This window comes from Sturnira hondurensis, unplaced genomic scaffold (genome assembly GCF_014824575.4).
Source record: "Sturnira hondurensis isolate 20B ecotype Veracruz unplaced genomic scaffold, ASM1482457v3 Scaffold0014745, whole genome shotgun sequence".
NCBI classification, from domain to species: Eukaryota; Metazoa; Chordata; class Mammalia; order Chiroptera; family Phyllostomidae; genus Sturnira; species Sturnira hondurensis.
The window spans coordinates 3,442,108-3,469,345 of record NW_028087376.1 but is presented as its reverse complement, the minus strand read 5'-3'; the positions used below and the strand labels follow the sequence as shown (position 1 = coordinate 3,469,345).

At 41.3% G+C, this 27,238-nt stretch overlaps 1 protein-coding gene across 2 annotated transcripts in view; it reads left to right on the top strand.

Moving 5' to 3' along the window:
• PHLPP2 (PH domain and leucine rich repeat protein phosphatase 2) overlaps nucleotides 1-26,821 on the top strand; it is a 68,692-nt gene extending 41,871 nt beyond the window's left edge. For both annotated transcript variants that reach the window (XM_037063692.1, XM_037063693.1), the window contains exons 7-19: nucleotides 410-556; nucleotides 943-1,173; nucleotides 2,327-2,529; nucleotides 6,151-6,211; nucleotides 9,370-9,465; nucleotides 10,787-10,942; nucleotides 13,284-13,484; nucleotides 16,682-16,844; nucleotides 17,073-17,203; nucleotides 17,845-17,955; nucleotides 18,751-18,945; nucleotides 20,417-20,648; nucleotides 23,100-26,821. In XM_037063692.1, coding sequence (XP_036919587.1) covers nucleotides 410-556; nucleotides 943-1,173; nucleotides 2,327-2,529; nucleotides 6,151-6,211; nucleotides 9,370-9,465; nucleotides 10,787-10,942; nucleotides 13,284-13,484; nucleotides 16,682-16,844; nucleotides 17,073-17,203; nucleotides 17,845-17,955; nucleotides 18,751-18,945; nucleotides 20,417-20,648; nucleotides 23,100-24,254 — 3,082 coding nt within the window. In that variant the 3' untranslated portion in view covers nucleotides 24,255-26,821. The remainder of the gene's footprint in view (nucleotides 1-409; nucleotides 557-942; nucleotides 1,174-2,326; nucleotides 2,530-6,150; nucleotides 6,212-9,369; nucleotides 9,466-10,786; nucleotides 10,943-13,283; nucleotides 13,485-16,681; nucleotides 16,845-17,072; nucleotides 17,204-17,844; nucleotides 17,956-18,750; nucleotides 18,946-20,416; nucleotides 20,649-23,099) is intronic.
• The last annotated feature ends 417 nt before the right edge of the window (nucleotides 26,822-27,238 follow it).

Genomic DNA, 27,238 nt, shown 5'->3' with positions numbered 1-27,238 from the left:
ATGAAAAAAAGTTGCTTATGAGACTTGATTTGCATGTTCATTAGCTATTTCTGTGTCCATGAGTTGATTAACTGTTGCAAGGCATTTGTATGTTACATTGCACGTAGAAATTTAATAAAGGAAAAGATTTCAAGTATATCAGTTTGACTTGAAAAATAGTTGTGTCAGCGTGAGCTTTTCTTCAAGGCCACCTTTCTAAGCATAAGAGAGAATTCCTCACTCACTAGACCTGGTTTCCTTGATAGCTTGGACTTAGTATTGGCCATCCGACGTCTGTGCCGTGTGCGGTGTTTGGCAGTACAGTGAGTGTTTCATAAGTATTTGTGGATCAAATTCTGTGGCAAGCATTTGAAATAGGTCACTTTTTCATTCAGTAATATATATTATAATTTGTGCCTTTGCTTTTTAGATTTTCTCAGCTGAAGGGCCTGAACTTGTCCCATAATAAACTTGGGTTGTTTCCTGTATTGTTATGTGAGATTTCAACCCTCACTGAGCTAAATCTTTCCTGTAATGGATTTCACGACCTTCCAAGTCAGATTGGCAATCTCCTAAAGTAAGTATCTTGACTCTTACTACATTTTTCATCTCCTGTGCAGGATGTTACTTGTCTGGCACTTGGAATGAAGGTAGAACCGTGAGCTCTCGTGGGGAAATCCTGTCATTACGGGGGTTCTAGTCAGCAGCAGTTACTTGCCTGGAGCAGGGACGAGTCACCCTCCACAGCAGAGCCTCTGGCTGTTTTCGGTGTTGGAGGGACCGTCAGTGTCAGTTGTGAAGCCATCATCATATTAGTGAGTTTCTGTAGATGGACTTGGGACATTTTATCATTTATCAGATTCATAATAAATTAGTGACATAAATTAGAATCCATAATTCTAGTTCTATCCATTCCAATTAAAACCTTTCATAAAATATACTTGCTTTGATTTCTTTCTACAGTCTTCAAACTCTCTGTCTTGATGGCAACTTTCTGACTACTTTGCCTGAAGAGCTGGGAAATCTGCAACAACTTTCCTGCCTGGGAATCTCCTTCAACAACTTTAGCCAAATTCCCGAGGTTTATGAGAAACTTACAATGTTAGATAAAGTGGTTATGGCAGGAAATCAACTGGAAGTTTTAAACCTCGGGGTGCTGAACAGGATGAGCCACATCAAACATGTAGATTTAAGGTAAGGTCATTTGTCACCTACCTTCTTAGGTGGACCTCCAGTGGACCTTTAAGTTCTCTCTTTATAAAGACTTCCTTAAAACATTAGGCTTTAAAAAAAATTTTTTTTAAATTGTTATTCAAGTACAGTTGTCTCCATTTTCCCTCCACCACTCCCCCTCAACCCGAGCCGTCCCACCCTTGATCCTACCCACTTTGGTTTTGTCCGTGTGTCCTTTATTTTCAAAGCTGTAATGAAGTTTCACCTTTCACTCATTAGCCGGATTATGAATGAGGTATATAGGTGTACCATATGATAGCAACTTCAAATTGCCTTCGACAAAGGTTGTTCTAACTTACCTTCCCAGCCACATTTTATGAGAATTCCCATTTCCTCACACCCTTATCAATGTTGGATTTTGGCAACCTATTTAATTATTGTCATTGCAGTAGGTAGAAACAGTAGTTTATGTTTTAATCAATTTATGTGAGTGAGGTTCAGCATCTTATATGCTTATTGATGGGCAATGTTTTTTTTTTTAAATAAACTTAACCATTTTTCTACTTAATCATTGGGTTTCTTGATATCCATTGTATTATAATTAAAATGTTAAAGATTTCCTGCTAATAATTTTTATAGTAATTTTATTTTGTAGTTATCTTCTTAAAGACATACTAGATGTTACTTCATTTACACTAAACCATTGATATCCTTGTAAAGACATAATAATAAGAATTTTTTGAAATACAGGAAAATGAGAACAAGCCTATGTGCATTAAATCATACACTTAAAGAGAACTAAGAAGCTTTTTTCTATAACTTGGCCTTTATTCCATATAGATAGAGATTATTTTCCTCTCCATTAATTAATGGAATGTGAGTCTTGGCACTAGAAAGAGTAGGCAGAGCAATGGAAGGAAGTGTGGCTGCTTCCTCTTGCCCTTGTCCTGGTGCTCCCTGCCTGCCGTGCTGCTCACAGACTCGGATGGTTCCGTTCACCTTCTCGTTCCTTCGTCATACTCCTTCATCCCTACCTGACTCTGTTAGGTATTTGGATGGAAGTTTTTAACTAAAAGTTTTTTGGGAAGGAAAAGGGGATCATATCTCTTTTTCTTTTGATAAACACATTTAATAGATTTTATTTCTAATGATTTTCTTATTTCTGAATGTTAAGGATGAACCATTTGAAAACCATGGTTATTGAAAATCTGGAGGGAAATAAATACATTACCCACATGGATCTGCGGGACAATCAACTGGCTGACTTAGATCTTAGCTCCTTATGTAGCCTGGAGCAGCTGCACTGTGAGCGGAACCAGCTGAGGGAGCTGACACTCAGTGGCTTCTCCCTTCGAACTCTCTACGCCAATTCGAACAGTGAGTTCTTCTCTGGCCTCCTGTTTTTTCTCCTGTAGCTGGCATCAGAGCTTTCTAAGAACAGTGGCAAGTGCAGTGTGTTCCTCAGCCACTCTGCAGAGTTTGAGGTTCATTGAGACTTAGATTTATGCTTTAAGTTTGCTGTCAACACTTAAGTGGTTAAGATATGCGTGAAAAAGACATCATAGGATACTTGAACTTTACTAGGTGCCATATATTGAGTAAATACAGCCCTTTGCCAGTTTCTAATGTAAAATCTTGTGGTGCCTCAATTTTACAGTGAGAAGCCCCTCGTTTCAAGAGTGATTTGCTCCAGGAATATTTTTCAATGTAAAAGGTTTCTTATTTGTCAAAGCCATTCATTTCATGCAGAGTTCTTCTTTACCAAAGAGGTTATAATTTTTCTGTGTTTAAAGAAGGAAAGGAAAAGATGTTCAGTTTCACTAAGTGTCAAAGAAGTGCAGATTTCGATAATACCATTTATACTCATCAAATTAAAAAAAGAAGACTAAGTGCTTTTGAAGACAGGGAGAAGCAGCCCCACACACTGCCAGTGCGAGGGTTGTTGGTAAGACCGCCTCTGAGAGCAGCATAAAGGTGTCAGGGGAGTTGAAGGTACATGGAGCCCACATTCTAGCAGCTCCCTTGCTTGGAGTGTCTCCCAAAGACGTTTCCCATGTGCAGGAGGCACGTTCAAGAGTGTTTATCTGGGCGTTGTTTGTTATAGTGAAGAAATGTTTTTAAATGACAATAGGAAAAGGAGTAAACAGTGATATGTTTGTATAATCGATTATTACATAGCAGTGGAAATCAGTGTACTAAAGCTTAGCGTTTTATCCATTAATTTATCCATTAATATGGATAAATCTCAGAAACACTTTTTAAAAAAATATTTTAGTTTATTTTTAGAGAGAGAGGAGGGGAGGGAGGAAGGGGGGAAATAAACATCGATGGGTTGCCTCTTGCACTCTCCCAGCCAGGGACTTGGCCCACACCCAGGCATGGGCCCAGACTCAGAATCAAACCAGCGACCTTCAGTTTGCAGGATGATACCCAGCCCCTGAGTCACATCAGTCAGAGCTCAGAAACACTTTTGAGTAAAAAAAGAAAGTACATAATTATGTGTATGCTATGATAGTTATTATCAAATTTTTAAACACACAAAAATGTTGTTTTCTTATCTATAAGTACGCCATAACACTATGAAAGAATCCATGGGAACGCTAAAAATCACATTCAGGATAATGTTTACTTCTTGGTATGTGCAGTGTTTTAATTCTTACTTAAAAAGTATGAAGGCTGTAAGGCAGAATGTGGGGATTTGTTAAAAGCTAGATGATGAGTCAAAGAGTGTTCATTATACTTTTCTGTATTTCTAATGACTGTACATTATTAGGATAAAAGATAGTTAAGGACTTCTCTTGACTGCCTTTAATCATGTTACAGAAGCTTCAGGTTGTGGCTTAGGTTAATTGCTGGGATCAGAATAGTGTCACAGCTGATGAGTGTTGACTTGTGTTCTTTATAGATAATGTGAGATGGTAGGAGGTCTTTTGCCATGGAAATGTTCATTGCCAGGCCCATTTTCTTCTTTTTTAAAATTTTTTTAAAAATTTAATTCTTGTTCAAGTACAGTTTTCTGTCTTATATTCCCAGCCCCGCCCCGCCCAGTGCTCCCCACCTCCCTCCCATTTCCGCCCCCCACCTTAGTTATTGTCCATGTGTCCTTTATACTTGTTCATGTGAGTCCATCCCCTTTTCCCCTGTGATTCTCTCCCCTCTCCCCTCTGGTCCCTGTCAGCCTGTTCCATATTTGAGTGTCTTTGGTCATATTTTGCTTGCTTGTTTGTTTTGAAGTCTAGATTCCTGTTAATGGTGATATCATATGGTATTTCTCTTTCACCGCCTGGCTTCTTTTTTTCTTTTTTAAAGATTTTATTAATTTACTCTTAGAGAGGGGTAAGGGAGGGAGAAAGAGAGGGAGAGAAACATCAATGTGTGAGAGATACATCAGTCTGTTGACTCTCGCACGCCCCCAACTGGGGACCTGGCCTGAAATCCAGGCATGTGCTCTGACTGGCAGTTGAACTGGCGGCCTTTCCGTTTCCAGGCCAGCACTCCATCCACTGAGCCCCACCAGCCAGGGCTCCATTTTCTGTTCTTAATGTATCTAAGGAATCTGAGTGACTGGCCCTGTGGAATAAGACCTCACTGACGTAGATGCAGTCCTTGGTAATGGAGATTCTATCCCAGTACTGGAATAGGTGGGGCCTGTTTGAAGTTAGCTACTCTCTTTACAGAATCCTTAAATTCAACCACCTGGAAGAATTCACATCAACATTTGCAGTTTTGAACTGCTCTGTCTGGTGTGGCTCAGTGGGTTGAGTGCTGGCCTGCCAACCAAAGGGTCGCAGGTTCAGTTTCCATTTAGGGCACATGTCTGGGTACGGGCCAGGTCCCTATCAGGGGGCATGTGAGAGGCAATCACACATTGATGTTTCTATGTTTCTATCTCTTTTTCCCTCCCTTCCCCTCTCTCTGAAAAAAAATAAATAAAATCTTTTTTAAAAAGTGAAAAAACTCAGCTTTGCAAAAGAAGTTACCCAAACGATCAGTTAATATAACAAAAGGCACTCAACTGCACTAGTCATCAGGGATGTGCAAATTGAAACTCCAGTGTGATACCATTACACACCTACCAGAAGGACTAGAATGAAAAAGGCTGAAAATCCGAGTGTCAGCTGTTGGGAGTGTAAATTGGTACAACCACTTTGGAAAACTGGCCAGTACTGTCTTCTAAAGCTGAACATCTCAGCTCCTCTACTCAACAGTTCCTCTCTTAAGCTTATACTCAGTGTAAATGCTTATGTTAGTCCACAAAAGACATGGGGAAAATTTATAGTAATCCCACCTGGAAAAGACTTAAATGCTCTAAAACTCTAAAATGGAGAAATTTTACACTTACATGAACAGTTTTAGACTGCCAATAGGATGAATGAATTACAACCATATGTGATAATATGAACAGATTCCACAAGTAGAATGTTGGGTGAATGAAGCCTGATCAAAAACTTTATGTGCAGTGTGTGTGTGCGTGTGTGTGTGTGTGTGTGTGTGCGTAAATAGGCCGAAATAGCGGGTGGTGCAGGGAGTCAGGATGTGGTGGCAGTGACTGGAGGGCAGACAAGGGGACGGGTCACGTTCTGTTTCTCACTCTGGGCACTGGTCACACTTTGTGTCCTGTTTGTAAAAATTCATTGATCTGTACACTTAAGATCATATTTATGTTTTACTTTAATTGAAAGTTAAAATATTGCCAGTAAAAATCCAATTACGGTTTTTTTTAAAAAAACCCAAGTAGTTACTGTTAACATTGAACAACTGCCTGATCTGGTGTGAACCCAGTACAGCACACAGGATCCTTCATCAGTTGTCCGGTTTGGTCTTCAAACTGGGCTCAAGCGGGTAGTGTGAATTACCTACTGGTTTTTGTCTTCAGTTCACGGCAGTAGGTGACGTCAGTCTCCTCTCTGGTGATGTCACTAAGCCACTTCTGCCTCATTACACTCAGTTACTTTCTTCTTTAGGGAATGTTACTAACACCCATTTGTGTCTGATTAGGGCTGACAGCAGTGAATGTCTATCCAGTCCCCAGTCTTCTCACTTCTCTAGAACTTTCCAGGTGAGTGTGTCTCATGAGGGTGGTGCTTGTTTGATTCCTAATATTTAAGAGATGTATGCAGATAATTTGTAGAAGAAATCTAAATGTATTTGTACAAGAAATCTAAATATATTGAAATATTTGGGTAACCCGGAGAAGGACAAAAGGATGAGTGGAAGAATTAGTCTAATTCCCATACTGTCTAGTTAAAGGAAGGCTCCTTTTGAAACAGAAATGGGCCAGTGAATCACTTGTTCTTAAAATCTATGAATTTAGGGGAGGTGAATCAGAACATTGATTTCCTTTTCGCCAGTTGGAATGAGATAATTCTTCGTTTTAAATAGTATTTTATTTTGAATTTTTTCTTATTTGTTTGGTACTCTTGTGACTTACGTTGGTCTGATTTTCAGAAAGATATTAATTATATTTAGAATTGCATTAACTTCTGGTGCTGGTCAAGAGTTAATGTAAATGAGGTTTGTTTTCTTTCCTTCATTCATTTTTAATGTTAGTCATTCAGGGTTCAGTGGTTGAATTTTACAGTCTGTGGGAGAGTTTGACAAACAGTTAAGGCCAACTTCGTAAGTGCTGTGAGCAGAGAGTACACAGGGCAGTGGGCAGAGTCCTGTGTCAGCAAGATTATTGCAAAGATTAAATGAGATAAAAAATGCAAAATATGCAAATAATGCCTGCCATAAAATAGTCTCTCGATAAATATTTGTTGCTACCACCAGTTTTCTTTCTCTTGTTATTTTATTATTATTATTATTAAGCTGTTCTAGCTTCCCTTCCATGCATTTCTTTGTCATATCTTCCTGGCAAAACCCCAGTATGGATCAATAATAAGGTTTACCTTCTCCACTGAGCTTGATCCTTGCTGAAGAAAATCAGTGGTCACCACTTTACATTCATGATTTCCAACCTCATCTGGAGCTTACTGGTCTTAACTGTTAGCTCCTTCCATATTCTGGGCACCCGCCCCCGGTCGCTCAGCTTCCCTCGGCTGCACTGCGCTTCATCTTCTCCTACTTGACTGAGAAAGTAGAGGCCATCTTGGGTGATATCCCTCAGCTTCCTTCCCACTTTGCTTAAATTCACGTAGATTCACATCTGTCCTCAGCTTCTTTCCTCTCCTCAGGCCAGTGCAGCCATCTGTGCCTTTGATCCCATCCACTCGCTCCCCCCGTCCTGTTGGTCAGCTTCCTCCTCCTCTGGCCTGCGTTCACTGTCTTCCTTTCCTTGGCCTGTGCACACAATCATATCTCTTGTCTTAACAAGTTCCCTTTATCTTGCAGCTCCTCCAGCTACTGTGGAATCTTTTTCATCACCTTTTGATCTAAATTTCTCTATTATTTGCATTTGGTGGCTCAATTTCTTCATTCCCATTCACTTATCAACCACTGCAACTTGCTTTAGACCTTTTCTTATGGAACTTTTCTATATCAACACTATTATTCTTGCTCTCTTTTCTTCTAGAATGCTGTTTCCAGAGCTGGCTAATACAGTCTAATTTGTTTCAGGTCACCTTAACCGTTCCTTCTGTCTCTCTTGCATATTTTTCTTCCACAGCTAGTCCTTCGACAGTGCCTAGTCCAGGGTCTGTTCTGTCCTTGGCCTGCTCTACTTCTTATTTGATGTGATCTCCTTTATTCCAGTGATTTCAGCTGCGGTTCAGTGTCAGCCAGATTGCCAGCCTAGACCCTCTCCTTTCGGCCTCAGACCCACGTGTCTCATTCCTTACTAAGCCATTTCAACCTGCACACCTCCCAGTACCTTAAACATGTACAAAATTAAACTCACCCACCTCTACACCCCATTTTAACTTGTCTTCTATTTCAGCTTGGGCATTATCCTAAGACAATCATATCCAGATGGACACCACTATAGATTCGTGATTTCCAACCTCATTTGGAGCTTCTTGGTCTTTGGATGTGGCTTTCCCTCTGCTCATCTAGGTCAGAAACCTGGAAGCCGTTTTGATTCTTCTCTCTGCTCTACTCCCATGTCTAATCCATCTCTGGTAGTTTGGCCTTTTCCCTCCTAAATAGTTCTGAAACTCCTCCCCTCCCTTCAGTGTATATCACCACTCCTTTAGGCCCATGTCATTGCCTGTCTGAAATTCTGTAACAGCTCCCTGATTATTCTTCCTTTTACTGATATAATACCTCAAACAGACCTCCGTGTATCCACAGAGTGACCTTTTATTTAAAGTGCAAAACTGACTCATCTCCCCACTGCTTACTAATCCTTCAGTGACCCCACCCCCATACCTGTAGGATAAAGTCACAACCTTCTGGACGTGATTTAGGTCTCTCCAGCCTGACTCTTAATCACTCTCTGCCATGCCACCAAACTGCTTATTATTCTTCTCACATGCGTCATGCCATTTCTTGCCTGTGTGTTCTCACTCATGTTGTCATCTCTTTCTGGGAATGTCCGTCCTCACTTCAGGTCATCATGGCACAAAATCCTTCAGATTCTAACCCAGATGTCATATTTCTCAGGGAGCGCGCCTTGATGCATCCCAGCCCAGCCACCTAGCAGCATCTGCACTTCTACAGCACGTAGCTCATTCTGCCTCCTCGTTTCAGTCGATTGATCCGGAGATACTCTGAGGCCTATGGAGGCTGAGTAACCTCTGAAAATAACCTTTCTTTTACTAGGTGCCTGCCCAGTGCTCTACTAAATATTTGAATTCACATTCTAAATGATTTGCAGCTTCCCCCTCCCACCCCACACCCATCATCCTGTGCCCCTACTGCCTGGCTTTCATTCATTCTGTTCATTTTCTCCAGAACGTACATTTCTTCTCCCCCCACTTATACCTGTGGAAACCCTACTCATCTTCAAAGGTTTGTTTAAAATGCTGTTTCCTCCAGTAAGTCTTTCCTCCTCTCTCCCTCAACCATCGCACTACATGTGTGCCTTCCTGCTGCTGAAAGCCTTTGTGTCTTGTTTGAGCATATTGATCCAGTGAAGCACGTGTGGGTACTTGTCTGTTCACCTTTCAGCAGCGTTCATTGACCACCTAGTGTGTTCCAGGAAGTGCACCCAGAATGCCTTGGAGATGGTGCTCCTGCCCTCGAGGGGCTCATGGGCCAGTTTACGGATGTATTACAGATGAATGAATGAGTTCTACTCGTCATCATAAACAACTTATATTTATTTATTTTTTATAGAAACCTGCTGGAATGTGTCCCAGACTGGGCCTGTGAAGCAAAGAAGATAGAAATATTAGATGTGAGCTATAATCTTCTGACAGAGGTTCCTATGAGGTAAGTGTGTGTTGATGTGGATATTATGTACATGTATGTTAATATGTGTTTGTATGCATGTATTTAATTAGTTTCCTAGATTTGGGTTCCCTTGCATAGGTGCTGTCATTCATTTGTTCGATGAATATTGAGTGCCTGCTGAGTGCACGGCAGGGCGAAGTGCTCTGAGGGGCACAGTCGGGCCAGTGCATCATCTTGGCCTGCGAGAAACTCAGTAAGCAGGGAGTTGGACTTGTGCACAGCTAACTGATAAAACGTAACAGGAGTTGCTGGCGTAGGTGGTGATATGATACTACTAATAATTTTTATTGGATGAATTATTGTGAGCGGGGTGATACTCTATAAACTTCATTTTTATTATCTTATTTACTCCTCTGACAGCCTTATTATATAAGTGTTATCCTCATCTTACAGATGAGGCAGCGAAGGCTTGGCATGGCTAGGTACCTTGCCCAAGGTCACACTTAACCAGGAAATGATAAGAGCTGGCATTTGAATGTGGTCATTCCTGGTTTCACTTTTCATTGCTGCACTGTATAAATAAAATATTTTAGACAATCAGAACTTAAATAATTAGAGAATGGTTCGTGGAGCGTGCGTATTTGGGCAGCCCTTGACAAGATGGTAGGATTTCTGCGTGTGGAGTGGGGAAAGAGAGATGTGCTTTGGGGAAGGGGTAAATGGTGTATTCAGAAGCATTGAAAATTCTGTTTATGTGAGGTGCGAAATGTGTAGTTATCACCTAATGGAGTCTTTAAAACTAAACTGGAGGCTATGCAGTATAGTAGATATGAACCCAAGCTTTGGAGTCGGACCTTAGTTCAAATCCTGATGGTGCCATTTACTACATTCAGTGTGAGGTCTTGGCAAATCAGGCACTAACCCTTCTGACCTTCATAGTTAAATGGACTGGCACATTTTAAGTGCAGAATAGTGGTTTTGTTTTAATAAATTGTGTTACTGATTTATTATAGTTAATTATATTAATATATTCACTGAACTTTTTGGTGCTATCCAGACTTAAAATGTCAGTCGATTTATTCTAGAAATTATTTGCTTAGGTCTGTTCTGTGCTGTTTGCTTTTGTTAATTCACCTTTTCCCGGAATGACCCTCAGGACTTCCTGATGGGTAGTGGGTAAATACACAGCCCTGGCTGCTGTCTCGGGCCAGGCATTTGTCAGAGATTATACTGTCTAGAAAAGTGTGTTTCTGTTCACTTACTGATTTCACTTCAAGATCTAAGGGCAGACTCAGAAAGAAAGACTTAAGTGAGTTTCTTGTGTCTTTGTGCTGTCCTCCCACCCCTGCCCCACCTCCAGAATTCTTAGTAGCTTGAGTCTTAGAAAACTGATGGTGGGACACAATCGCGTGCAGCACCTCCCAGTGCTGGTGGAGCACGTCCCTCTGGAGGTGCTGGACATTCAGCATAACCTGCTCACCCGGCTGCCGGACACCCTCTTCTCCAAGGCCTTAAAGTAAGTCCTGTAGACGGTACGCGGAAGGGCTGAATCATCGGTTTAAACAGACTGCACTGGCTGGTCATGGGGGTGACCTTTGGAACTAGATTTACAGTGTTCACCTCACTGTCCAGCTATGGATAGAGACATTTGCACTTTCCATGAAATAAAATGTGACACTGTTTTATGAGGAGGTAATCTTCAACTCAGAAGTTGAAGTAACCATCAGATACTTAAGTTTTGGTGTTGTAAACAGTTTCAAACAGATGGGGAAGGGTTGGACTTTCATCTTAGAAAATGAATACAGTTATGACCTTTTTTTAAAGATTTTATTTATTTATCTTTAGAGGGAAAGGGAAGGAGAGAGGGAGAGAAATATCAACGTATGGTTGCCTCTAGTGTGTCCCCTGCCGGGAACTGGCCTGCAACCCAGGCATGTGCCCTGACTGGGAATCGAACCGAGATCACCTGATTCGCAGGCCCGTGCTCAATCCACTGAGCTACACCAGCCAGGGCCAGTTATGACCTTTAAAGAGAAATTACAACGTTCTGACACAGCTTCCTTGGCAGTTTTCAGCTTCTGCATTAGGACAAAAGGACATACCAGTTCACTTAGTTTTTGCTTCTAGCTTTATCAAGCTATCATTAAGTTTTTCATTCTCTATTTGCAGCACTTTTTTACTACCTATTTTGATAAGTGCATTTAAAGGTAACTGTTCAGAAGGTGTTATTTGCTTTCACATTGTAAATTAACAATAGATAATATGTCTTCTTATTTTAACACCCATAATCGGGTTTATCTACTGTGTATGTTACCCACCATTCAATAAACATTAGTTTTTAATTATAGCCTTCTGCAATATGGAGAAGGCAGTACTGTCTCCAGTTTAGACATGGAAAAAGACAGAGATAAGCAGTAGTAATTTAACATAAGGCTACAGTAGTGATTTTCAACTGGTGTGCCACCAGAATTTTTAAAACATGCACTATCTGTTATTCAGGACACTGATCTTTTCCCTTGGATTGTCAAATAAAAAAAAAAATGACAACAGCCAACACAACAATAGCCAACTGGTGTGAATGAATTGAAATTATACCTATTTTTTAAAAGATTTTATTTATTTATCTTTAAAGGGAAAGGGAAGGAGAGAGGGAGAGAAACATCAATGTTTGGCTGCCTCTAGTCCATCCCTGCTGGGAACTGGCCTGCAACCCAGGCATGTGCCCTGATTGGGAATTGAACCGCGATCCTTTGGTTCGCAGTCCCGAGCTCAATCCACTGAGCCACACCAGCCAGGGTTATACCTATTTTTTGTGTGAGATCTGCAAAAAATGTCTTTTTGGTGTGCCACAGTGTTTTAGTAATCAGCTTATGTGTGCCAGGAGATGAAGAAGGCTGAAAATTGCTAGGCTACAGGAAACATAAAAAAGCATTTAGCCCACAAGTATCTGGCTTATGTTCTTCGTCAGCTTAAACATCTCAATACTTTTGGTTGGACTTTCTAAAAAATCTTTTGAAATTCCAAGAAGTGTTTGAATATATAATACATTTAGTATATATGATAAGTATAACTTGGTATTAGCCCTTCTGGAGCTCAGTTTGGCAGTGTGTGTAATGCAGGAGTTGATTCTAGGAATTGTAGCCTAAAGAAATAATCGCCTTGGCCAGGCACTTAGTCGGTTAAAGAGTCGTCCTGACAGCCAAGGTTGCAGGTTCAGTCTGTGGTCGGGGCAGATACAAGATTCAACCAGGAATGCATGAATAAAGGGAACAAGTTGATGTTTCTCTCCTTCCCTGTCTGTCTTTCTGTCTCTCAGAGTAAATAAATAAATGAATGGATAAGAAGACAGAGGTGCTCGTTATAGTGTATCTAATAGCAAACAGCTGGAAACAGCCTGTATGCCCATTATTAGGGGATTACAAGGGATTTAACTAAATAAATACAGTGCTGTTGGAATCAGACAGAAATTTTCGAAGGGTGTCATTCACAGTTCGTCTGTGTGTGAACACATTGCCCAGCAGCACTCTTTCAGGGACACTGAGACAGGAAAAGATGATGCAAGGGTAGGTTTCAGAATACTGCAGAGGCCCAGGGCTATGCCCAAGCCTGTATCCTCAAATAGAATGCAGAATAAATGAATAAGTAGAATAAATGAAGTCAATGAGTTCATTTCATGAGTTGAATGAAAGGAACTTTGGTTGTTTAGAACTGATCAGGGAAAACTACCTGGAGAAAATTGATTTTGTCATGAGTTTTGGAGCATGTCATACTGGTGTTCCCTACTGAGGTGACCTGATGTTTTCTACACAATGCAACAAATAACCGTGAAGGAAGCGATGACTTGTGTGTTCTGTCAGCCTCAGATACTTGAACGCATCTGCTAACAGTCTGGAGTCTTTGCCATGTGCTTGTGCCGGGGAGGAGAGTCTGAGCGCCCTGCAGCTGCTCTATCTGACCGACAACCTCCTGACCGACCAGTGCGTGCCTGTCCTCGTGGGGCACCCGCACCTGCGCATCTTGCATCTTGCAAACAACCAGCTACAGACTTTTCCCGCAAGGTAAGTGAAGGCAGGCTTCGGTCATTCCAGACAGGTAACAGGAATTCCACATTTGTCAGATGACATTGCAGCTGTCTTACTGGGTACTCTTGCTTTATGTCGAGTGCTTACTGATGCTGTGATTCTACTAATTGGATGGGGAAGTGTTTGTACTTCAGTTGTTAAGTATCAGTAACCAGAGAAGTTGTGGTTAAAATGTGTTTGATTCTTAGTTGTAGTTACCTAATAATGAGTGGTGTGAGAATTTTCAACCTAGAAAAGTACAGGCTTATGAAATAAATTAAATTTTTCTTTTGTTAGCACTGTTTTATAAAATACTGTTGAGTTTGTTAATTCATTATATACAGTTGACCCCTGAACAACATGGGGATGAGTCAAAAGTCATAACTTTTGACTCTACAATCAGCCCTTGGCATACGTGGATTCAACCACCTCTGGATAAAAAAGCAACAACTTATGTTTGATTTGTAGCTGGGAAACTGTGTTTGGGAATGCAAAAATGCTGTTTCCCATCCACAGAGGGTTGAGTCCATGAATGGGAAACCTGTGGGCATGAAGGGCCAACCGTACTTACTAAAAAAATATCAGTGTACAAGTGGACAAGCACAGTTCAAACCCATTTTGTGCAAGGATCAGCAGTGAATATTGGATGCCTGCTGTAAGTCAGGTACTGTGTGAGTGCTGAGGAAGCAGTGGTGGCGAGGTTACAGCCTCTGTCCTTAAGGAACATACTGTCAGACTGGAGAAACAGACAAGTATATATACCATCGCGGTGCAGTGTAGTAAGTGCAGGACGTTAGACATGTATAGGCAGCCAGCCGGACTGCGCAGAGCCTCGGGTAGGGTGGGCTTTCTTGGGGGAAGAAATGAATGGCAGTTAGCCAGGCTCCACCTGTAAGAATACATGAGAGAGACATTTAATGTGGTCAAAGTTTTAAACAGTGTCAGAAGAAAAATAAGTATCTTCCAAAATACATTTGATAAATTTGATACCAGAAAAATCCATCTCTACCATGAAAGTAATATTAAAACTCATATTTTGAAAAAAACTATTAAAAGAGAAATGTTAGTGATTTGATTGAAAACAATAAAACTGTATATATGTATATATAGTTTTTAGATATATATAGTTTTAAAGATTTTATTTACTTTTAGAGAGAGGGAAAGGGAAGGCGAAAGAGAGGAAGAGAAACATCAATGTGTGGTTGCCTCTCATGCACCCCCTGCTGGGGACTTGGCCCGGAACCCTGGCATGTGCCCTGACTGGGAATTGAACCGTCAACCATTTGGTTTGCAGGCCAGCACTCAATCCACTGAGCCACAGCAGCCAGGGCAAAACTGTATATTTTGATTCTACTTTTATTTTATAAACTTTCTTAGAAATGTGATAAGCTCAGGAAAACTTTTGGTAATTATAGCTTTTGTGAATTTTTATGAAATGACATATTTAGAGCTCATAAAAGATAAGCAGGATATTTAACAGTGACTTCTAAAGTGAATACAGAATATTAATTTCAGGATGTGATAGATCTCTTGAAATCTTTTGAGATTAATTCACTTGGCCCCACATATTGTCATAGAAAGTGAAAATGACAGACCACTGACAAGTTAAATTGGTTTATGAAGGTGCTGGGAGATACCAGGTGAATACTCTGACTCGTGAATTTCACCTAATTTGATGACATTCTTGTTGTTGGAGAGGTCAAAAACAGGCCAATAGAAAACTTAAAGCACATTAAAAATATGAAAATAAGAAGTTAGAAGTAGAGACAAGAACGAACAGATGATCATACAAAATTAGAGTACTCTGAATGTAGATAATAAATCTAAATGAAATTTAGGAGCAGTACGTTAAATAAAATGTATGTTCTATACTGAATAATAAATCCATGTCAGGCCCTCTCCCAGACAGTGTAGTAATTGCACAGGCATAATCAGATCTTGTGCTTCTCTTTCACTGTCTTCAGAATCCAGCCCAGTTCCGGGTGCCCCGCAGCAGACCACCTGAGGTGGGGGCACTGAGCCAGAGAGATCCAAGCGGGCTCCGAGTAGTGTGAGAATAGCATGAGGTTTGGACATGGAACACTTCTAAAGTATATAATTAAGTATTTTTTTAAAAGCAAGTTATAAAACTTATAGTGCAGCATCATTTTTTAATTTGAAAACTGTAGTTTCTTGCATTTAAAAAGGTCACAAATACTCTCCAACAAAATGTCAGCAGAGATCTCAGGTAGTAGGATTAAAAGATTTTCTTTCCTAATTGTTTCTTTTTTCAGTGAATATATACCACTATTGTAATAAAAAAGAAAACAGTTTTAATTTGCCGCAAAAGGTATTTATGGATTTCCTAGCAATAGAAATTATTTATGATATTTAATATGAAAAAGGCAGGATATAAACTTTATGTAAAACAAATATGCATATGAAAAGCTGGGTAGGAAATTCAGCAAAATAAGAATAATCATTTTGATTGGTGGTATTGACTTATTTTCTTTATTTTCTAAATGTTCTCTATGTGTTACAGCAATTCATTTTTATAATTTTTTGAATCCATCAGTAAAAAGAAATCAGAGCAACTTGTAGTAATCTAGATAGAGGAGTTAGGCCATCTTGAGATAGTTTGCTTACTGTTGCCCAATTCAGCAGAACAGTGTGAATCACTTACCTAGCACAGCACTGTATGTATAATAAACACTCAATAAAATGTTTAGTGAAGATGGATTATATTATGAATAGGTAACAGTAGAAATTTAAAACTGAAAGGACTGTTAGTCATGATTTAGTACAGCTACTTTTATAGCTGAGGCTATTGATACAGGCTGACAGTATCTAACGTAGTATTTTGCAACTAGTTAGTGGAGAAGCAAGTGCCATGGCTAGTCTACCAACCCTAGGCTGAAGCTGATTCAGCAGCTCCCTGTGAGTCACATACTAGGAAGCTGTTCACGCCCTCAAAAGCCTACAGCTGTAAGAGAAGCAAGGGAAGCTCTGAGCCCTAAAAACACATGGAGAGGCAGATTAGGCTGAGATTTAGCAGGGACTGCCACCTTGGTGAGCCCATCCCTTTTCTGGAGTCTAATTTCATTAAGACCAGTCATCTGGCAGTGGACCAGGTCACCTCTGTAGACTGGCTGCTATAAAACTTGCTTGACAGGTCATTTTGAGTGCAGCGTGGTATATTGGTGTTTCTTTTTCAGCAAACTAAATAAGTTGGAACAACTGGAGGAACTGAACCTAAGTGGCAACAAGCTTAAAACCATTCCCACGACCATAGCGAACTGCCGAAGGCTGCACACCCTCGTTGCCCACTCCAACCACATCAGCATCTTCCCAGAAATACTACAGTTGCCTCAGATCCAGGTACTCTTGTGGGCTGGCATGGTGTCTCTCTGGAGGGCCTGGCAGGGTGTGAATGAGGCTGATCTCAGAAGGAAGAAGCAAGTGGCAGTTAGGGATCGCAGTATGTTTAGTGGATTCCTGGGAAGCAGTTACGTTTCCTTGGAGAATATAGTAGGAGATTGAGTGTAGGGGGTTAAGAATCAACTGCCTATGATGTATTTTCTTTCACTTTCTCCATTTTCCTCTCAGTTTGTAGACCTAAGCTGCAATGACTTGACAGAAATCCTAATTCCGGAGGCTCTGCCTGCTACCTTACAAGACCTTGACCTGACTGGAAATACAAATCTGGTTCTGGAACACAAGACGCTGGACACATTTAGGTAAGGGCATTTTTGAAAATGAATCCCACGTGCCCACCAGCCATGTGTAGGTCTTCTTAAGGACTGTGGAGATCTCAATTATTTAAAGGAATAGAATGGATGAAGCAATAAAACCCCTTGGTTGTCTGCTTTGACTCAGTTATGGATGGATGTTCTGTCCATTTATGTAAATGCTCTAGTCCGGTTATGTTAGAACTCAGCATCATGGCTACTGCTCAGCCACACACCGAATAAATATCTTTATGCGGCAGGCATGGATAGATATTTTAGGTGGCACAGTCCACTTGACATTGCAACATGTCAGAGACAGTGCAGGCCATTCATTGTACCAAGACTTTAACTGTCCAAAATACTTAAAATAAGTAGGCAGTAGGTTGAAACTTTGAAATCTTTGTGGTGCTTAGTTTCCATTGACATGAACAGCATCAGTTATAACAGTATCTGGGCCCTGGATCTTCCTCCTACCCTTTCCCTTCTTTTTGGGTGGTGGGTCAGCACACTACTTTCACGTAGTCTCTCTGGGAATGAATCTTAGTCTGTTAATAGACTATTTTATAAAAACATATATATCACTGTTGGGGTAGTTTTGTAAAGTATAGAAGTGTATACAGTTCAATCCTCCCTTCCTTTACTTCCCACAGCCATATCACAACCCTGAAAATTGATCAGAAACCGTTGCCAACCACTGAGTCTACAGTCACATCAACTTTCTGGAGCCATGGACTGGCTGAGATGGCAGGTCAGAGAAATAAGTGAGTATCTTGGCCATGGACCTGAGAAAGAAAAAAGGCAGCCAGCCCCTGGCATCTGGAAACTGATCTCATGCTAGAAGCGGGGGGCCATGATCTCATGTAGAATGTAAACACATCACAGAATCCCCACATCAGATAAGACCCCCTCCGAGACGTGATGCAGTGAGACAGAAACAAGATGAGTGCACAGGCCACAAAATACCACGTGCTCTCTCTCATCCCTAAAATAGGTGACTGCCCCTTTCTCTACCTATTGCAGCTTTATCTTCCTGTTAATCTTGTCCTGTACTTAAGACTTACTGAGCTACTCAGCCATAGATGGCCCAGCCTTCTGACAGCTCCAAATCCAGTATGATCACCCCTTCATTAAACCTTCTCCAAAACGACCCAGTCAGAGCCCACATCTTATACTGAGTTTGTAACACCCACATACCTGTCCACCCCAAAGTTCTTTGATGTACCTTCTCCTGTGCTGCAAGACATACCAAATGCAACTTGTTTAAGTACAGGGTTCCTTGGGGGGGTCTCTGGCAGTGCTAGTCCTTAATTACTGCCCAGAGGAAACATTTCATCTTTCCAGCCTTAGGCAGGATGGCAAAGCTAGTACGTACTGCCTTTAAATGTGGCTGAATGGCCCCGTGTCTTACAACATTGACTCTTTCAAATGCTGCTTAATGTTCTAACACTTTTTCGTGTGTTCTTTCTACCTTCAACCAGTACTCACTTTTTACATCAGAGATAATCCTTTACCAGTAACTTTCTTTGATGTTTGTCTTTCTTGTATGTCTGTAATAGGCTGTGTATCTCTGCACTGGCTGTAGACAGCTTTGCAGAGGGGGTTGGAGCTGTGTATGGCATGTTTGACGGGGACCGGAACGAGGAGCTCCCTCGCCTACTCCAGTGCACCATGGCGGATGTGCTTTTGGAAGAGGTACAGCACTCAACAAGTGACACAGTGTTCATGGCTAACACCTTCTTGGTGTCTCACAGGTAAGCAGGTGGGTTGAATAATCCCTAACTCAGTTCTACTTTTGGAAAATAAATCTCACTAAGCCAGAAGGTCGGGGTCTAGATTATAGGGGATGGGATCAAGATGAAATTATGCTCCTTCTGCCTGACCTCTCTCTGTCAGCGTGGAATGTGGGGATTTTGATCTTTAAAGAGCCTGTGGAGCCATCAGTGTTTTCTCTGTTGAACCCAAAGGCTACTGAGGTCCTGGAAAGCCCAGAAATCATGTGCAAAAGATTGTGTATGTATATATGCATTTGTACACTTGGGGGAAGGAAGATGGTAAGCTTTTATAAACTTCTGTAAAGAGTCAGTGACCTACAGGAGGTTAAGCACTGATCAGATTCATGTGTTTAAAATACTTATGCGAATTTACCAACTAATCTTCTAAGCCACATAAGGGTTAAAACCCCTTATAATCAAACTATTGAAAATCTCTTAGTAGCTAATGGAGCATCTTCCCCATCAGGCGAGCTGCATACAGAATATGCATAACTTAGAGGAGGTTATCTAGTATAATCAGTGTTGAAAGGGAACATCCTTTTGGGCTCCTTTCAGGAGCCCAAATTGGTTTTATCTCTCATTATAACATGAAGCAAAGAGGTAGGGAAAAGAGTCTATTTTTCAGCATTAGAATTGAGCCAGGAACTTGGCAAAATGAAGGATTTGGGAAAGAGAACTCAGTTTATGAAGTACCACCTAAGAACCAGACACTGTACCAAGCATTTCTCATACCATATCTTTAATTTTCAAAACAAGCCAAAGAGGTGGGTACTTTATAAAAAAATTTCTCACAGAAATGACTTGCTGAGGATCTATAGCCAGTTAATGGCAAAGCTGGAATGTGAAACCAGATCTCTTTTATAGCATCTGCTCTGTGCGTATTAGCATCGTGTACTCTGTGCTGGAGGCTGGATGCTGTGTGTGGGGGAGAAATACGAGGAAAATTATGATCCTTCAAGGAGTTCACAACCTAGAGGAGTTCTCAGTGTGTGGTTTTCTTGGACAATAATCTCAGCAGCCTTGGCTTCATTGGAAGCTTGTTAGAAATGCCAAATATTGGGCCAGTCCCTGACTACTGAATGAGGAATTCTGGGGGTAGGCCCAGCCATGTGTGTTTTAACAAACCCTCCAGGTGATTCTGACGGCTTCAAGTTGATACCACCGAAGTAGGCCGTTGTGTTCTATGATCAGTCACAGGGAGAAAGATGTACCTTCACTATGTCCTCTGACCTCACCCTTGGTGTGAAATTCCTGTACTTAGTGAGCTGAGGGTGGAAGGCAGGTAGGTTCTCTCCGGCATCATCACCTCTAGCAGAGACTGCCTTCAGGTGGGTGAAGGTGAGGCTGGCTCACGGTCACCTGGCAGGAAAACAAAGTCACGGACATGAAGGACTGCCACTTTCTTCTGCAACTAGCTACCATGTCTTCATTTTCTTTTCATTCCAAACAGGAAATTAGGGATGGCTGGTCAGAAGCTGGGGTCCTCCGCTCTTCTTTGTTACATCCGCCCTGACACTGCTGATCCAACAAGTAGCTTTAGCTTGACGGTGGCCAACGTTGGCACATGCCAAGCGGTCTTGTGCCGAGATGGGAAACCAGTGCCCCTCTCTAAAGTCTTCAGCCTGGAACAGGATGCAGAAGAGGCCCAAAGGGTGAAGGACCAAAAAGCCATCATAACAGAGGTGAATCTCTTTCCACCGGTCGCTTCCGTTCCCCTGGTCTAGTGCCTGCGGTTTTGCAGAGGCAGCGGAGGCCCACTTTCCTCTTGTCAAGCCTTGTAGACCGTGCCCAAGCCCAACGACAGTGCTAGAAGGAAGTCTGGTGAGCAGCTAATGACCAGCAAGGGGAAAAAGCAAATTAATTAGAAGGAAAATCCCAATTTGATCCTTTAGATCAGTGATTTTCAACATTTTTCGTCTCATGGCACACATAAATTAATAACTAAAATTCTGCAGCACACCAAGAAATATATTTTTGCCATTCTGGCAAAAATTAGATATAATTTTGATCCATTCACACCAGATAGCTACTGTTGTATTAGCTGTTGTCATTTTCTTTTTAATTTGACAATTTAAAGAAAAAGAGGTCAGTGCCCCTGACTAAATAAATAGGTAGTACATGTTTTAAAAATTCTTAAGGCACATCAGTTGGAAATCACTGCTTTAGATGTGTGTCCAGCATGTAAAGTGAATATAAATGTCACCCTTGGTTAATTTGCAAACAGAAGAAAGAAGTTTCTATAGTTTGCATCCTATTCTGAAAGGCAAAGTTTCAAAATATTTTTCCCGTTATATTGCATTTGGCTTGTACGCCCTGGTGGGTTGTTTTGTTTTTGTTTTTTTTTTTAAATAATGAAGCATCAGTGTATCTACTATTTTATAGCTTTTCTCTGTTTTTAAAATTAGCATAACATTTTTGGTTTCAAAGAGACTTCAGCAATTACTTTACGAACCTTGTTTATCACAAAGGAGAATTCTGTTCAGATCTTTTGCCCATTTTTAATTGGTTTGTTTCCTTATGGTTGAGCTTTAAGTTCTTTGTGAATTTATACAAGTTTTTGTCAGATGAGTTTTGCAGATATTTTCTCCCAGTCTATGGCTTTTTTACTTTTAATGAAGTCCCACTTATTTTTCTTTCATGGGTTGTATTTTTGGTATTATATCTAAAAATTCATTGCCAAACCCAAGGTCACTTAGATTTTTTTTTCTGTATTATTCTGTACAAGTTTCGTGTTTTACATTTAGTAAGTCAGATCTGTTTTCAATTTGTTTTTGTGAAAGGTGTAAATTTTCCTTTCTAGATTCTTGTCCAGAAAGAATCTCCATGTCTAGGCTCCTTTTCTCGCATGTGCGTGTCAGTTGTCGCAGCAGCTTTTGTTGGCTGGACTGTCCTTTCTCTGCTGAATTGCCTTTGCTCCGTGTTAGTGTGGGTCCCTGTCTGAGCTGTCCTGTCCAAATTCTGAAGTGGACTGATTCTTCATGTTAGGTTTTCATGTTAGGACTCTTCATGTGCTTCACGGAAGCACAGAACCAAAAAACTTATCACTGTGATGTAGTTGATACTATGAAGATGCTGAAACTGTGAGGCATTTGCTTTAGGGGAAGGTCTTTCAGTCAAAACAAATGAAAGATAAAAGATAACTTTTTGCTTGATTAGTCTCTTTTTATAGAATTTAGATGCTGTTGTTTCAGTTTTTTTTGGGGGGGGAGGGTCCTAGACAAGTAGGAAATATTTTTATAAATGTTATTTTAACTATAGATATTTATTGTTTGCTTATTATGACCACCATTGGAAGAAGTGCTTTTATTTCCATTTTACAGTTGAGGAGAATAAAATTCAGTGTTCATGACAAATTCTGATAAACGAGAGAGCCAGGATTTTCTCCCAGAGAATGACTGTAAATATGAAATGAGTAGATCAGTGGCTCGAGAGGTTTTGCTTGGTTTTGTCTTCAACAGAAGTAAGTCTGAAGTGCCTGGGAGATGAATATCCCCAGCCTGTAAGTAGGGTTATTCCTTTTCCTCCGAGTTTGGAATTACATGGGTTATTGATCTGCCCTTCACCTTTGGTGCAGTCCTTGCTGAGTAGGTGAATTTACTACAGATTTCACTTTGCTTGTCTAGGCTAAGTATCTTTAGAGATTATTTAATGCTCTAGCTATACAAATTCTCTTAACCATTTAAAATCTTCCTGAATCTTTTCAGTACCAATTGTGCCTTTGAGTGAGAAATCATTTTTAACGCTCCATTTCAGTTTTGGCCTTTCTGAGCATCTTAGTGATGCTCATTGTTTTCCTCACAGATGTTTCTCGATTTAAAGACATGCTGAGGCCTGTACTTCGTGTTAGAGCAAATATCTTTCGAGATTGAGGTGCCTTTTAGCCACTTAATTTTAATTGGTTACAACATCAATCCTCTGAACTATTTAGTATAATTACCATGTGATATGTTATCCTTTTGGAATTTTATACATTTATTTCTGTAAGTCCATTAAAAATTGCACAGATTCTAGGGAAAACCATATAACATGGCAGTTCTGTTTTGTTGCAGAGCTGTGAGCATTGTGACCTAGGAAGCTATAACTTGTATGTCATTGTTGCTCGTTTTTCAAAATTTGCATTCTACTGTCTCTAGGATAACAAAGTGAATGGGGTAACCTGCTGTACCCGGATGCTGGGCTGCACATACCTCTACCCGTGGATCCTTCCCAAGCCCCACATATCTTCCACTACACTTACCATTCAAGATGAGTTGCTGATTCTGGGAAACAAAGCATTGTGGGAACACTTGTCATATACAGAAGCTGTCAGCGCAGTACGTCGTGTACAAGACCCATTAGCAGCTGCCAAGAAGCTGTGTACATTAGCCCAGAGCTATGGTTGTCAGGACAATGTGGGGGCGATGGTGGTTTATTTGAACATTGGCGAGGAAGGCTGCACTTGTGAAATGAATGGGCTCAGCCTCCCAGGTCCTGTGGGGTTTGCTTCAACCACTGCCATCAAGGACCCTCCCAAGCCAACTACTCCTTCCTCCAGTAGTGGTATCGCTTCCGAATTCAGCAGTGAGATGTCCACTTCAGAGGTGAGCAGTGAGGTGGGATCCACTGCATCTGATGAACATAACACTGTCGGCCTGGATGCTGGCTTGCTTCCGAGGCCAGAGAGACGCTGCAGCCTCCATCCAACACCCACCGCTGGGGTTTTTCAGCGCCAGCCTTCTTGTGCGACTTTCTCAAGTAATCAGTCTGACAATGGCCTGGACAGTGATGATGACCAGCCCGTTGAAGGGGTCATAACAAATGGCAGCAGGGTGGAAGTGGAGGTAGATATCCACTGCTGTAGGGGGGGGGAGCCTGAGAACTCCCCCGCTCTCACAGAGAAGTTTCCTGCCCCATGTCCCGAGGAACATGGGAGAGGATTGTTTTTTGGGATCCGAAGGCAGAACAGTGTGAACAGTGGCATACTTCTGCCCATGAGCAAGGACAAGATGGAGTTACAGAAGTCTCCCTCCACTTCCTGTCTCTATGGAAAGAAACTCTCCAATGGCTCTATTGTCCCCCTAGAAGATAGCCTGAACCTCATTGAAGTGGCCACAGAAGCACCCAAGAAGAAAACTGGCTATTTTGCTGCCCCCACTCAGCTGGAGCCAGAGGATCAGTTTGTTGTACCTCGTGACCTAGAAGAAGAAGTGAAGGAGCAAATGAAGCAGCACCAGGAAAGCAGGCCTGAGCCCGAGCCTAATGAAGAGCATCGGACCGAGCTCCCAGAGGAGTTTGACACAGCGCTGTAACCCCTCTGCGGGAGTCCCGGCGTCAGGGAGGGCTGGGCTGGGCTGGGCTGTGTGGTGTCGGGGTGGGAGACCCTTCCAGAGACATTTGCCTCTGCATTTCTAAACCGTAGATGAGGGGGTTAGAACTTGGAGCCAAATACGGTGAGAGCTATCAGGGTCTCGCTCCAGATAAGCTAGTGAACACCATCAGTGTTAAGTTTTACATTTAACCTGTGTTGGAATTCCCAGAGATACTGGGAAGAAAGCAGATGTTGCTCTGTATGTCCTACCACCTGCCATTAACCCTTTCTCTCCTAGGATACTTTTGAGAATTTGCCTGCCTGGGCAGGAAAGGGACTCTTTCTGTGGAGGAAAATAACTGAAGATAATTCCTTTTACTGATTGCTGCTGATGGATCTCTGTGACAGAGAAATCACCTTATGTCTCAGCCTAACTGATGAGATGTGATGTGACTAGTCACATGGCTTTTCATTCTTCTCTACGAGAATACAGCCTGTCAAAATGACCTTTATTGGAAATATAGAACCAATCAACAGATAATTTATGTATGTAATGTAATGAGAGCACTTTTCATTGACTGTGAACTTTTTATTTTTGAATCTGCACTCGAGCCAATCTTCTCAGAGGCAGCCCAGCACCTTTGTCCACAGGTAGAATGACCAGTGGGTGTTGGAGCCTTCTGTGAGGGTACTAGGAAGGGCGCTGGGAAATTGATTTCATTGTTGGATGTCACACTGTGAAAGCTCCTGAGAAACTGCAGGGGATGAAGATGAGAAAGGAGTGAAGGCTAAGACCACTTCTCCCAAATCCCCCGAAGAGAAAAACTCCTTGACAGATGTGACACCTGCTAGGAATTTCCCAGCAGATCACAGGAGAGGCATTCGGGATTGGCCTCTGCATAACGTGGTAGAGTTGGCAGCCAGCCTCCTAGTATGTAGGGCCAAGGTGGATGCCGCTCACATCCAAGTAACCTTGAGTTCTAGCAGATGACCCTGAGCAGGCCGAGGCTGAATGAGAACAGAAGGGTGGATGGATGGAGCTCAGGGGGTCAGACAGTTCCTTTTCTTACTCTAGAGCCTAGGGATGGTTTTCTGAAATGTTGCAGGGGAGTTGAGAGCTCACCTCTTCAATGTTTAACAGAGTACTCTTCTGAAAACTGCTTCTCCATGTCCCATGATTTGATAGTACTGGGCTGATTACTAACCTAAGAAAGACTTAATTAAGGTCCGAAGCTGACAGAAAACCTGGTTTACTATATTTTTTTGCACATTCCATGTAACCCTAGAAAAATACAGTTCTTTCCATATTTTTGTTCTGTTGCCTTTTCTATTACAATATTTACTTAGGAAAATGAATTCCTATTTATTCCTACAAAATTTTGACACTGCTTGATATTACCCAATGGGGAATATGCTTTGACTTTCTAGAATACTTTCACAATTAAAAAGATAGTAAAGTGGAACCATTTTTAATTTGTTTCATGAGAAATAAAATGTTAAAGATATGGTTGATATATACATTAAATATGTGGGTTTGGGGGGGGCGTTTGTTTTTGTTAAAGCAATAGTAGAAAAACAGGTGACCTGTCCACAAATGGTTGGTCATAATGTATCTTCACCTTCTCAGAGGCCTCCTACCCATGTGCATGTTTTGGTGGGGTACACTCTTGGGGGACTCCATACACTCCATACACTTTGATGACTGTCAAAGTTCGACTCGTCAAGAATCTGAATTTGAGCCCCCAAATTGTCAGGAACACATGACATCCTGTGTCAAACTACTTAGTCGGCTACTGCAGAATTCCAGAACTCAGGTCGTGATACGAGTGGGGAACATACTGGTTCCTACAAAGTTTAGGTGCTGTTAGAAAGATGGGGACGAGAGTGTTGCTGCCTTAGCTTTATATGGGGAAAAGGTGAAGGGAAAATGGAAATGAAGGACACACCGGGAGGATAGCGACGGGTGATGTCAAACATCTTCCTCCCCAGACAGCAGAAAATTTCAGTGATAAAGTAGTGATGTTATCTAGAAAAGAAAGTTGTTTGGGGAACATACCATTTTAGTAGTATAGTTTATTAAAAATTTTCCTTTATTTGTGAATTCTCTTGTCTTTGTTACCCACCCTACTTGTTGGAACCACTACAAAACCCCATTGTCAAATACTTCAGAAGTATTTACTTTTTAGTCAGAAGAATTCTAAAATTCCCAATGTTTTGTGTGGTAGATGAATTTTCAGGAAACATTAAGTTGTATTGGAAACCTTTCATGTATGCTATACCAAAACTATTTTTTTTATAAAAACTTCCTTTAATTCATTTTCCTCTATAATTGCTCTGTATTGAAACAGAGGGTAAAAAGGCCATAGCCCATTACCAAAAATATACACAGTCTTTTGACCTATGAGGCCGTTTACAGTAGTTGTGTGTGATTAGACTGTGAGGTGGTGAAAGACAGGAGTCCGTCTCCAGGCGGGTGTGACCTGCTTCCCAGGACTCACCCCGAGGACATGTTCCCCAGGTGGGCAGAGTACCACCGATCTCTATCCAGAGATCCTGGCCTCTGCATGATTCTCAGGTCTCCGTGTGTACCTCCCATTTAATAGAAAAGTTTAAGAGAATTTCTGAAAGAACATCACTCCTGCTTATGGGAGCAGTTCAGCGTCTTATGGAAGAAAGAAAAATTCACAGATGTTGGCAGCCGTGGAACTCTCACTTTAATCCAAATGAATTGGGAATATATTTGAAAATTTGAATGCTGGTTTATCATAAAACTACCGTGCTACCGTAGAGTGAATTACCACTCCAAACACAAGTGAAAGCTTTCTTATACTACTGTAGAGTGTGCGTGTGCAATAAGTGTGTGAGTTCATTTTCCTGGTGTCTAGAAGAGCCAACATGAGCAGCTTGGTAATCATTGGGTGCTATTATAATTGCTTGTAGCGAGTGCTGTTTTTCAGGAGATGGAGCCAGTTAGTTAGGTTTGGC